Source organism: Thamnophis elegans, chromosome 9, assembly GCF_009769535.1.
Source record: "Thamnophis elegans isolate rThaEle1 chromosome 9, rThaEle1.pri, whole genome shotgun sequence".
Lineage (NCBI taxonomy): Eukaryota > Metazoa > Chordata > Lepidosauria > Squamata > Colubridae > Thamnophis > Thamnophis elegans.
Genome location: NC_045549.1, coordinates 59729935 through 59743097, shown reverse-complemented (window position 1 = coordinate 59743097; position 13163 = coordinate 59729935). Strand labels below are relative to the sequence as shown.

The following is a 13163-nucleotide window of genomic DNA, read 5'->3' as shown; positions in this document are numbered from 1 at the left end:
CACAGGGAAGCACCGGAAACCGGAAGAGCAGTTCCCTGGCAGGCAGGCATGTGCCGGGAAGCTGAGCTCCCAGTTTCTGACCTACAAATATGCGCACAAAGACCAGCTGGCTGATGTGAGTGTGCAGGTCAGAACCTGGAAGAGCAATGGGTGATGGCTGGCATTCCTGGAATGATGGCTCTGTGTGCCACTTCCGGCACGCATAGGTTCGCCATCACGGATCTTGGGTGTTGGCTATTCGTGCCAGCTTAGTATCATCTGCAAATTTGGTTAATTCCCCTTCTATTCCCTCATCTAAGTTGTTTATGAAGATATTGAAAAGTACTGGGGCTAAGACAGAATCTTGTGGTAACACTACTTATTTCCCTCTATATAGACATAGTACTATTAAAGACTACTCGTTGAGTATTGTTTGTCAGCCAGTTACAAATCCATCTGGTGGTGAATACTATCTATCCCATTTTTTTCTAGCTTACCAAGAAGTAGGTTGTGGTCTACTTTGTCAAATGCATAGCTGACGTCCAAGTATATTATGTCTACAGTATTTCACTGGTCTACTAATTTCGTCATTATGTTGAAGAATGAAATAAGACTGGTTTGGCATGATCTACTTTTAACAAACCCATGCTGACTCTTAGTTATTGCTTTACTCGTTTCTAGATGTTAGCAGATCTGTTTTTTATTATCTTTTCCAGTATCTTCCTAGGTATTGATGTTAGGCTGGATTGGTCTGTAGTTTCCTGGGTCTGTCCCCCCCCCTTTTTTTTGAAGATGGGAACCACATCAGCTCTTTTCCAGTCCTCTGGTAGTTCCCCGGTGCTCCGCAATTTTTCTATCAGATCCTGATGATTTGTATTCATCAAGATCAGACAGGTGTTCTCTTACCATTTTTTTTTCTTATTTTAACTTTTATTTCTAGTCTATCTCTTACAGTTATGTTTTTGGTAGATTGGGCTATAATTTCTTTTTGCGTGAAGACTGATTCAAAGAATGAGTTAAGCAGTTCTGTTTTCTCTCTGCTGCCTGTTACTTCCTTGCCATCTTCTCTCTTTAGTGGACCGGCTGTTTCATTGATTTTTTTCTTCTTATTTATATGTTGGAAAAAACATTTTTTTAATTATCTTTGACTTTTGTTGCAAGTCATTCTGTTCATTCTGAGTCTTTGATTTCCTGACTTCATCTTTGCAGATTCTGGCTATCTGCTAATATTCTGCCTTAGTTATGTGTTGTGGCGAAGCAGGAGCCGTTGGAGCTGCCAACAGACTCCGACAGTGAGGGGCCCTATGAATCGGCCCTAGAGGATGTGGAGGACCCTGGACAGGGTTCCGACTCCGAGCATGGTGCAGAGAGACTGGTTGGCCACCAGGTGGCGCCTGAGCCTTGGACCAGTGGGGAGGAGACAAAGGAGAGTGATCCAGAAACCAGCAGTGAGTTGTTCCTGGATGCCCGGCATCGAAGAGCTACTCAGCATCAAGAACAATTATGCAATTGCAGGAGGTAATTGCGCTCAGCTGGTGGTCATTAGGCTCCTCTCCAGACTATAAAAGCTACTTGTGCACACAGCCCTCTTTGTAGAAGTCAACGCAGGATTGAATGTCGGAGGACAGTACTGAGAGCTTGGCAGGCTGGATTGCTGCCAAGCCTTATCTGTGTTTATTGCTGCCTGAGTTTGTCTGAGTTGCTGCCGAGGTCCTTATCTGTTTGTTATGCTTGACTTTCAGCCCCCGAGGTTTTGGTGCTTTGCTAATTAAAGTACATTCCAGTTAAACTTGTCTCGGCATTCGTTACTGGACGGAGGAGGGGGTCAGAACAGTTATGTGTCCGTCTTTCCATTTTTTTTAACTTGTCCTTTTTGTCTTTCTATTTGTCAAAGAGATCTTTGTGCAATCATGCTGGTTTCTTCTTGGATATCTTGTTTTTCTTTTTCAGTGGTATTATGCTGGTCTGGGCTTTTATGATCATATTTTTCAGTGTTTCCCAAGCTTCTTGTTTTCCCCTTTAGGATTTTCATCCAAGGAATCTTTACCAAGTTCTCTCTGAGCTTGTTAAAATCAGTCTTTTAAAATCTATGACTCTCATATCGTTATGATCTATTGCTTGTGTTTGCATTATGTTGAATTCCAGTATGACATGGTCACTTTCATCCACGGTTTCTGCAGTTTCAACCCCTCTATCACTTCTTCTCTGTTTGTAAGAATTGAGTCCAGTATGGTTGCCCCTCCAGTTTTATCCTCTAACTTTTGGACAACGAAGTTGTTATCTAGGTTGGTCAGGAACCTATTTGATTTCTCACTGTGCAGAATTATCTTCCAATTGACGTTAGGGTAATTTAAGTCCCCCATTACTATTGTAGTGTGTTTCCTACATATATTTGTGTTTCCTACATATATTTGTTAGTTGGTTACCAAAAAGGACATCAATTTTTTCTGCTTGGTTGAGTAACCTGTAGTATACACCTTTGGCAATGTCATTCTTTTTTTTCTTTTTTTTTTGTATTGACCCATATGCATTCTATGAGGTTTTCATCTTTGGTTTCATGTATTTCTGTAGCAATATAGTGGTCCTTTATATACAGTGCAACTCCACCTTCTCTTTTATGGAGTCTGGTTTTGGATGATAATAGAGGTAGGTCAATGTTCCCAAAGAAACACATCCAGAAATCTGCAGTCTAATCTAAGTGATGTTAATGTCAGGAAAAGTTCTAGCTGGTTTGAGCATATACTAAATATAATAATAAGAGCAAGCAGCGGCTCATCAAGTTTACAGTAGCTAGTGCAGTGAATATTTAGAATGCAAAGCACATTGATCCTGAGATTTTCTAAAATATGCTTGCTGATTAAATAGGAGGGGGAAAGAGTTGGAGGCCATTACCATTAGATGGATTCACAGCTAATTAAACAACTAAATCCACAAGGAGTCATTACTGGCAGTGGTTCAATCTTGAGGGAGATTTTGATGAAAAGATAGCGGGTGTTTATCAAATCTGAAACCATACAAGTGGAAGGGATAGGTAATACTGAAGATGACAAAAATAGTTCTGCATGCTCAAACTTTTTAAAACTTCATTATTATCACCATGAATATAAGGTATGGGAAAACTAATAAGCTATCAGCAGCTGTAAAGATATAGATGTCAATTGTCAGTTGAATGTAAGTTAGTAACATAAAATTCTGGTTTATAACTAAACCAATGCTTAAATTGGGTGAATAAAAAAAATAGTAAACATAAAGTAGATTTTTGTTCTCTTCATTTAACAAATTAGCTTGCACGTTAAGAACTTTGTTTAGTTTTTAACATCACATTTACGTAAAACTTGACTAATCTGATTCCCACATCCAAAAAAGATTAACAAGAATGACAACAAAATAAAAACTAAGTCCTATGAAAAATAGTTAAAAGAACTGGATAGCTGCAAACAGAAGGATAACAAGAGTTTTATAGCATGACATTAAAATTGCAGAGAAGCAGTTATCAACTGACTTGTATGAGAACCTTCCTAACAGCATGAGACATTTCACATGAAAGATTGTTTAAAGATAAAATGGAGTCTCCTTGACTGAAGTCATCTAAGGAATGGCTAAATATCAGAGTCTAAAACTGTATCTTGTACTGTGGAAACTGAATTGCCTGGAAGTTGGAATACATGATGTGTAGGCTCTAATCACAGGATATTCTTAACTGGGTTGGGAGAGATGTATTTGCATATACCCTAATATTTCCTAATAACAATGAGATAGAAAGAGCTCATTAGCTTCAGTCGATATTTATACTCGCTGATAAAGAGAATAAATGTTGAGTGGTTCTACAAAACTGGGGAACTTCTAGAAATTATCTCTAAGTTTTATAACTTTATTATGCAATCATCGGTTTGCAGGAACAATAATGGCTGGAAACAGGTTCTCCACTCTTAGTTAATTCAATCTTTTTTGGGCAATGAACTTTTTGATAAGGTTTTAATCTTAGTCAGTAATAAAACCACAACATAGCTATCATTGACTAAAACCACATCAAGTAGGAGATTGTCCTCAGATAGAATGAAGATATTACAGCCTCTTTTTTAAAATTCATCTTTTTCTCCGACTTTCCTACTCTTCCAGCAGCTTAATGGAAACTCTACTTTGTATTTCTCACACTTAATGGGAAACTAGCTTTCTCGGTATCATTTATAAATATTGAAATTACTTCTGGGTTACTATTTTATATCTAATAGGTCCCCCATAAAAACCATAAGCTAAGAATCTGAGTTTGTTTAGTTGTATGACAAGTAACACAAAAACATGTAAAGTATTTCTATGATACATCTTTTAGACTTTTTGGGCAATTATTAAATAGTCAAAGCAAACAAGCTCTTCTACCAAAAGCAAATAGAAATATATATGACAAAATAACTGCTGCATGCTGCAAAGTGTTGTTTAGCCACAATATACTTGCTGATAATTGTAACTAGATATGAATCAAACTTTCAGCTTCAAAATTCCAACACATGTTCATATAACTTGAACATTAATGGATAGATACATAAGCATTTCTGTAAGCAGATACCCTCTAATCCTTGATATGCTGGTGAATTATATCTTTCAATAATTTTCAGTACTAGTTGCTACTACTTGGATAGTCAGTAATTGTTTGTCATCAACATAATACACGGTTGATTTCACAATTCTGCTTAGATTTGCAAAATAATACAACAAGGATATTTAATATAAAGATTGTAATTGTGAATGAGAAACAGGTGTAGCATACCTGATAGATATCAGATAAACTGCTACTGCCAGAGTCACTAGTGATGCTACATCCTGAATGACTAGATGAAACGTGGGTCACCTGTGGGTGGAGACTGTCAGTGAGGTGCAGTTTTGTAAAATCTGCAGGTAGCTGTGGACAGAAGAGAAACATATCTTTAGGTTTAATGGCAAAGATTTTCATAAAATTTTTAAAACTTCACAATAATGTTTTTACTAAGATATGAACAAATTATTAAGTATATTCATGGTTTAAGAATATGGGAAGAAATATTAAAATGCAATACTTCATAGATGAAAATCTTGAAGGTTCATTATGCTTAAACATCAGCAACCTTTATTGTTTTTCAAAGAAAGAAATATGCATATCTAAAACAGACCTTTCAATAAGCTCTATTTAGCAGTAATTTCTACTGAAATCATTACGAGTTTTAGAATTGATAGGAGTATTATAAGTGCAATTAAGATTACAGGTACTGATTTATATGAGTGGAGCCCCTGTTAATTTTTAAATATAAATGATTTGTACAGAACTAGAAACAATATTTCAGTTACTGGAATAAGTATCCATCCTTTCTGATGCCTACAGAGAGTCATTATAAATACAGTAACCTTCAGTTTATCAGGGGAAAGCTATGTGTTATATATTAATTACAGTAAAATTTATATTCAGTCAATTTACATTGTTTAACAACAACAACATTATACAAAAGATATATTGATACAATTTATCAAAATTTATTTAAAAATCAATAAAATAGATTTTTTTCTGCTATCTGAGATATTAGCAGAAAAATTTTGTTGTTTGTTACATCTACATTCTGCTGAACTAAGGTATTTTACATTGATGACTTACTGTACTAATATTTTAGACTTAGCAATGCTTTTTCATGTGTTCCTCACATATTAGTATGATTTTAAAAAATTGTTGTTAAAAAAAAGAGTACACAATTTACAAATTCTTTATTTTGGAAAAAGCATGTTAAAAACTGCTATAACATGTAATATTTTCTTTAATCTCTAATGGCAAGAATTAATCTTATGTATTCAATAACAATAATAAATTTTTCAAAAGTGTCTGTCTGAAAATTTATTTGTACCAAGTATGTGCAAATTTATTGAGAATTCTGATGTACATTTTTTTCTATTTCCTGGGAACCTTAGCTACTGTATTTTTCGGAGTATAAGACGCCCCTTTTTCCCTCAAAAGAGGCTGAAAATCTGGGTGCATCTTATACACTGAATAGAGCATTTTTTGCCTCCCGAAATTCCGCCCCTTCACCAAAATGGTCATGCATAGCCTTTAGGAAGCTTTCAGAGTGCTTCTGGGGGCTGGGGGGGGCAGAAATGAGCGAAAAACTACTGTTTTTTGCTCATTTGGGGGAGGCAGCTCCAGGTGCACTCTACAAGCCTCCTAAAGGTTGTGCATGCCTTTTAAAAAAAAAAAAACCAAAAATGGGTCGTTTTCAGGAGGTCTGCAGAGTGCAAAAATCTTTTTTTTTTAATTTGCCTCTTCAAAATCTTGCTGCGTCTTATACTCCGGTGTGTCTTATACTCCGAAAAATACAGTACTTAGAATTTCCAGAAGTACCAGCAACTCTGACCCTCTCTTTGACACACAATAAAGTATTTTATGCCTCCTCTCAATTTGCCTCTCTGACCATTTTTGGTTTTGGAACCAAACCAAGCATGGAATAATGGACCACATGGACCACAAATATTGAACAACAGTATACAGAATGAGACATAGCTCAGTTCAACTGAAATGTTCCCAAATTGAAGTATTCAAAGAGCTTAAGGACATTTTCAAACAAGAACACAGATATTTCACAGCTGAACCTAAAGAAATTCAGCTAATATTGATAGTAGTACTTTCCATCTTTGGTCTGCATTTAATCAGATCAGTAAATGTACAGTATTATAGTCATTCAATGCATGTTTAAACACACTTTTCTCCTCTCTTATGTCCTCATATACAGCTGTGTGAAAAAGTCCTACACGATTTGCGGTTTACGGTTTATGACATTTTTTGGCTAGGCCATTGATTTTATGATATTTTATGCTAACTGCTATGCAATTATTTAATTGCATATATTTAAATAAATACTGGTGGTTTTAAGTGAAAAGCATAAGCTTTTTGCAATTTGGTGCTGTTTGGATGGGGATTGTGAATTTTCTTGCATGCTTACAGTGCATGCTTACAATGACTATGAAAACAGATTAACTGATGCATACCCAGTGGCATACGTGTTGCAATTACTAAGGCCGATGCTAGTCTTTTGTTAACATTTTTATTGTTTGTGGCCCTGAAAAGAACCGTTTAGGTAAGGAAACATGATTACTAATATGAAATTGGCCAGCCCTTATTGCTTATCACGAGGCAGCATCTCTTCGGCATAGGCTGTTTTGCACATGATCTTTGGTGACAACATGGTGCCAGGCTGCAATAATGGATTCAATCAGCTCCTGCTTGGTCCTCGGATGCTTCTTGCTTATTTTGTAACCAATCTTGGCCCACAAGTTCTCAATTGGGATCTGACTTGGCTAATCCAGGAGTTGAACACCATGCTTCTTCAGCCACTGCTGGATAGACTTGGCTCGATGACAAGGAGTGTTGTCATCCTGGAAGTAAAAGTTCTTCCCTACAAGTTGCTGAACTGAAGGAAGCATGGTCTTTTCCAGGACTTCAACATACCGCTTGGAATTCATGATTCCCTGCACAATTTTTATCCGACCAATACCAGAAGCAGTGATACAACCCCAGATCATCACGTTCAATGGATGCTTCACAGATAGATTCAGGCAGTACGGCCTAAATTCTTCACCTGGAAATCTTCTGACATACTTATGATTCACAATCAAATAGAAATTGCTCTCATCAGTGATGATGACTTTGGCCCACTATTCGTTGGTCCACTTGACATACTTCTTGGCCCACGTACGTCGACGAGAGCGGTGAGCATCTGTGAGTAAAGGTTTACTTGGAGCCGTGCAGCCTTTGAGCCCTCTGGTAAGCACCCTGAGATGCACTGTGCTTGTGCACCCTTTTACATCACATGTTTCACCCCAAATTCTTCTAATCTGAGGTGAGGTGAGCTTCCTGTCAGCCATTGAAATGTGTTTCAGAGCCCAATCTTGCCGTTTTGTCGACCTTCTTCGTCTTCCAGAGCGGAGCCTGTCACCAACTGAACCAGTTATTTGGTATTTTTCAACCACTCTGCTCACTGTGGTGTGATGGCATTTCACTCTCTTGGCTATTCTGTACAGGAGTAACCCTCTTCATGAAGCACAATGATGCGATGCCGCTGCTCAGTACTGGTGAAAGCAAAGGCCTTCATCCTTGCCCGCAGCCAGAGCTAAATTAAATTTCTCGATGCTTTTCATGCCTATTTATAGTCAGAGAGTATGACAACATTGATTGGTTCATAGATTTAGCCTCTGTGCATTTTGATTGGTCAGACAAAACTCGCTGCTAATTGGCTACTTTCATTCCTAACATTCTCAAAAATTCAAGTTGTGTTTGTTTTAGCGCATAAACTCACTCAAAACCTTAAAAAGACTTTGGCTATATTAATAAAAAGTATGCATCTCAATCCGACTACAGAAATTTTCATCGAAGTACTAATTTTATGTGGTTTCTATGAATGAAAAGTTGATTGAACATGTAAATATAGTTTAAAACTGAAAGCGTGCAGGACTTTTTCACACATCTGTAACTACATAGATAAAATACTTCACACTTCACACTTCACACTTCACAGAGGTGGGCTATTAAAGAAATACAGGGAAAAGAGAAACATAACTTTGTTAAATATTTTCACTTGTAATTATTAGTTAAATATAATCATAAATATATTCTTAGATACAGATTAAGTAGGTCACTACTCAGGTGACCTTGAGGACACAGACAAACCCCCAAGTGTCCTCAATGACTCTCTAAAAGAATGCAAATGACCAGCTGTCTGCAAGGAATATAAATCCTTTATTCCCTGTCATCCAGTCAGATCTGAAGAAGCTTCTTGGATGAGGAGTGAAATGACTTCAAGGAAAAACAAGAAAGTCCAGTTGCCTCGAAAAAACACCTTTGGGACAACCGTGACCTTGATGACTGAGAATCTCCATAGATACTTAGCTATGCACTTTGGGATGAACATCCTTTGAATGGTATGGGAGTATGAACGCATTTCCAAAATAATGCAACTACAGGAACCATTTGCATTTCACTTTGAGATGCAGACAACACAACTCACAGCCTGTAAAACAGTGTAAAACTATATGGAAACATCCCAGTAGCCCAACTAGGCATCTATTACTTTCTCAAATATTCAAACTAGTCACTCGCTCATATTGTTTCAAGCCCTGGAACTATCACAACTGAAATATCAGAGTTCACTACTTTATGGCTCAGACCTTATACCAGCAACATAATTATACCAACATCTTCCACAAAGTCCTCAACTTATGATCATATGACTGTTCAAAAATATGAGGTTGAAAAAATGATTTATGACTAGTCCTTGCACTTCTGACCACTGCAACATCCCCATGATTACATAGATTGAAATTTGGGTGCTTGGCAACCAGCATATATTTACAAAGATTGCAGTGTCCCAGAATCAAATGATTCTAGGACATAATGGATTCACATAATGATTATTTTCTTAGCAATTTGCTTAACCACAATGGCAAAAAAAGTCATAAAATCAGATGTGACTCACTTAATGACTGAATTGCTTAATCGTTAGGAGTAAGAACTTAGAACTTAGATACAAGTTCCATTATGGTCATAAGTCAAGGACTCCCCATAAATTTTAAGCGATAATCACTGCTGCTAAAAAAGCATGTCTTGTGTTAGCTTCACTAGATACTCCAGGTCAAAAAACCAACACCACAGAAACAATGAGAGTAATTTCGGCAGAAGCACCAGCGGTAACAAAAGTCAAGCTGATGAAAGGAACAGATAGAGGGTTTCAAATCTTTATAAGATATGCAATGAATAACAAGTTGTCAAGAGAAGTCCACATAAGACTTATCAAGAAAATCACTTAGAATACAGATTCTACAAATGGCAAGAGATATTGGACTGCACTATTTCTGGAAGGATACAGGATGATGAAATGAAATGTCACAATAAAATTTAGGTAAATGTAGTTAAATTTTGAGTACTATGTATAAGACAAAGTAATAATAGCTACAGTCAAATAAATGATTAATAATGATAATAAAGCATTTAAATATACTAGATTGATAATATGAAATTTTATACAAACTGTACGTGAGGCTGATGGAGACGATGTTGCAAACCCTTTTATAAAAGATAAATAATTCTATATGGAATAGAATATAAAGATGTAATATAATTGGATGATTTCAGGATGATATAATGAAATGCCATAATATAAATTTACTTCAAATTTAATATGTTTTATATAAAAAGGATGTAATAATATCTATGCTTAATAGATTGTTATACTGTTAAATTGTTATAATTGTTAAACAACAATTTGTATACATGTAAATTAGACTGATGATACTAATAATGGAAAAAACATGGAATTGAAAATTATTAGAGAATGTTATCAATGCTAAAATAATTGAATGGCTTAGAATAGGATATAAAAATATTTATTGTTGGATATATTGAAGATGATATAATGAATCATTATAACATAAATGGATACATATTTAGAATACCTTGTTTAAAATGGAGAAATAGTAGTGATAATCAAACAAATGAAGTATAATAATAACATATACAAAGATATTTGATTGACAATGTGATTTTTGATAAAGCTCAAGTGATGATTATGGAATGGACACAGAAAGACCTTGTAACCAATCGACATGCTGTATGCAGTTGAAGAGGTTTTTATGTTATATGTTTTGTGTGTTTGTGTTTGTTTGAAAATAAAAAAAAATATTTTTAAAAAAGAAACCAACCCCACAAGAAAGCTAAAACTACTTTTACTGAGATTACCTATAACAACATAATTTTGTAAATCTGATTGCATTGAGCTTCCTCCTGCTTGTTACAGTACAGTGAATTAAGGACACATCTGTCTGAGTCACTTCCAAACCTTATCCGCACCTTCTGGATATAACAAAACCACTGCTTTAGCATGTTGTTTACAGCTCAAACTACTCTAATGTATTGTTACCGTGTTTCCCTGAAAATACATGTCCTGAAACTAAGGCCATGCCAGATTTTCACGGTGGGTAAAAATATAAACTCTCCCCCGAAAATAAGCCCTAATGAAGGGGTGAGTTTAGCCAGAACAGGGGGCAGCCCTTCCCTTGCCCGGTCACCTCAGGGTTTCTTGGCCCCTTAATCAGATCAGCTGAGCCGCTGCATTCACAAAACAGCTGATTTGCGGGTGCTGCTCAGGCCTCTGCCTCCAGCAAACGCCGGTCGTTTTTGCAGCTGCAAAAGAAGCCGGGGGGCCAAGCAACACAACCCAAATGCCTCATGTCCTCCTTACATAACAGTGATAGTCACAGCTCGTAATTCTGTCCACGCCGCTGCTGATGTGCAGGAAATCCCCCCCACCTACAGATCGTCCTTTTAAAGAGGAGTTTCACCAGGATGAAGGCAACACAAACGCTGCCTTCAGCCACCTCTTTGTCCTGGTGAAACTCCTCTTTGAAAGGACGATCTGCAGGAGGAAGGGGGGAGATTGCCTGCACTTCAGCAGCAGCGTCTCCTCGCAGGGCTTCTTCCGATGTCCCAAGTGTATGGATTTTCATGCCTATAGGAGGTTGCTTCTCACCTGCATATTCACATTGAAGGCTCGAAATGGGGTGTTTTTGCAAAAGGCTTGAAAATGTGGAGGAGGCTATTCCTGCCTCTCACCCTGTTCTGAAGATCAACACAGACTGAAAACAGGATAAGAGACTCCCCATTTTCAAGCCATTTGCAAAAACACCCCATTCCGATCCTTCACATTATCCAGGATTGCAAGATTTGAAGGCATGGAATGAGGCGTTTTTGCAAACCACTTGAAAATGGGGAGGGGGATTTTGTCTCTTATCCTGTTTTCAGTCTGTGCTGACCTTCAGAACAGGGGAAGAGGCAGGAATATCCCCCTCCACATTTTCAAGCCGTTCGCAAAAATGCCCCATTTTGAGCCTTCAGCATATTCCAGGATTGCAGCATTGAAGGATCGGAATAGGGCATTTTTGCAAATGGCTTGAAAATGTGGAGGGGAGATTTTACTTTCTCTTACCCTGTTCTGAAGCTCAGCACAGACTCAGAACAGGATATGAGGCAAAATCCCCTCCCCTTTTCCTAGCAATCATTCTTTCCTTGGGATCTCAGCGCAGACGCACATCTCCCAAATATTCTATCCAAAGCCTTCTCTGCATCTGTGCAGAGTTCCCAAGAAAAGGATGGTGTGTGGGTGTGTGAGAGAGAGATCCCTACCCACCCCCAAGGCAGCCACATCCCTCCACTAACCTGCTTTCCTGCTCCATTCTCCACTGCCACATGCAGGGCAACAAAAGTAGTTTGTGGGACTACTTCCAACTTCTTGAAATTTTTTTTTTTTTTTTTGCAAGAACTTGGAAGGTATTTTCTGGTATTTTTTTTAACATAGGCACACAGTCTACTTTTCTTGTCCTGCACGTGGAGCAGAGAATGGAGCTGGAAAGCCAGTTAGTGAAGGATTGTGGCTGCCTTGGAGGGGGAGTGTGTGTGTGTTTTCATTCGTTCTGCCAGGAAGAGCTCCCCCCCCCCTTGAGGCCAGAACAGCACAGTCAGCTGTTCCACGGCCAGCAAGCAGGGCAAGCAAAGGCCATGATGCAAGGAGAATTTGGGTCATTGTGGCCGCAGGCAAGCAGGTGGTGGGACAGAGAGGGTGGGGCTGGTGGCCTTGCTGCTTCCTGCACCTGAAAAATAATAAGACCTCTCCTAAAATAAGGCCAACCCCTTATTTGGAGGGTCAAAAGAAAATAAGACCCTGTCTTATTTTTGGGAAAACATGGTAATAAACCATCCACTGGTCAATGAACCTGCACTTTCACAAGCACTTGATGGAAGGCCCAAACTGCTCATTCTTAATCAAATTCTCACAAGCAACAATAAACAACAGGACAATGAAATTAACATGGGAACCAGACCCTACAACCTTAATATGGGAACCAGATCTTACAAGACATCTAATTGTCTAAGAAAGTCTACTTTGCCATTATACCACCACCAACAACAACATCATTACAGATTCCAATAAGAGCATGCACAAGATTAAAGTGCCTTCACGGTCTCCCTCTATTGTGATATATGCCATTATCTGCAATATAAATATATAATCAATATAAATGTATAACAGAGACCAGCTTTGTGCAGAAGGATTAATGTACAGTTTGACATTAGAACTCAAAACAATGAAAATGTAACATCAGAGCATTTCGACCTCCAAGAACAG

At 37.7% G+C, this 13163-nt stretch overlaps 1 protein-coding gene across 5 annotated transcripts in view; it reads right to left on the bottom strand.

The window, feature by feature from the left end:
* RAPGEF2 (Rap guanine nucleotide exchange factor 2) overlaps positions 1-13163 on the bottom strand; it is a 205849-nt gene that overhangs the window by 82371 nt on the left and 110315 nt on the right. For all 5 annotated transcript variants that reach the window (XM_032224681.1, XM_032224678.1, XM_032224677.1 and 2 more), the window contains one exon: positions 4745-4876. In XM_032224681.1, coding sequence (XP_032080572.1) covers positions 4745-4876 — 132 coding nt within the window. The remainder of the gene's footprint in view (positions 1-4744; positions 4877-13163) is intronic.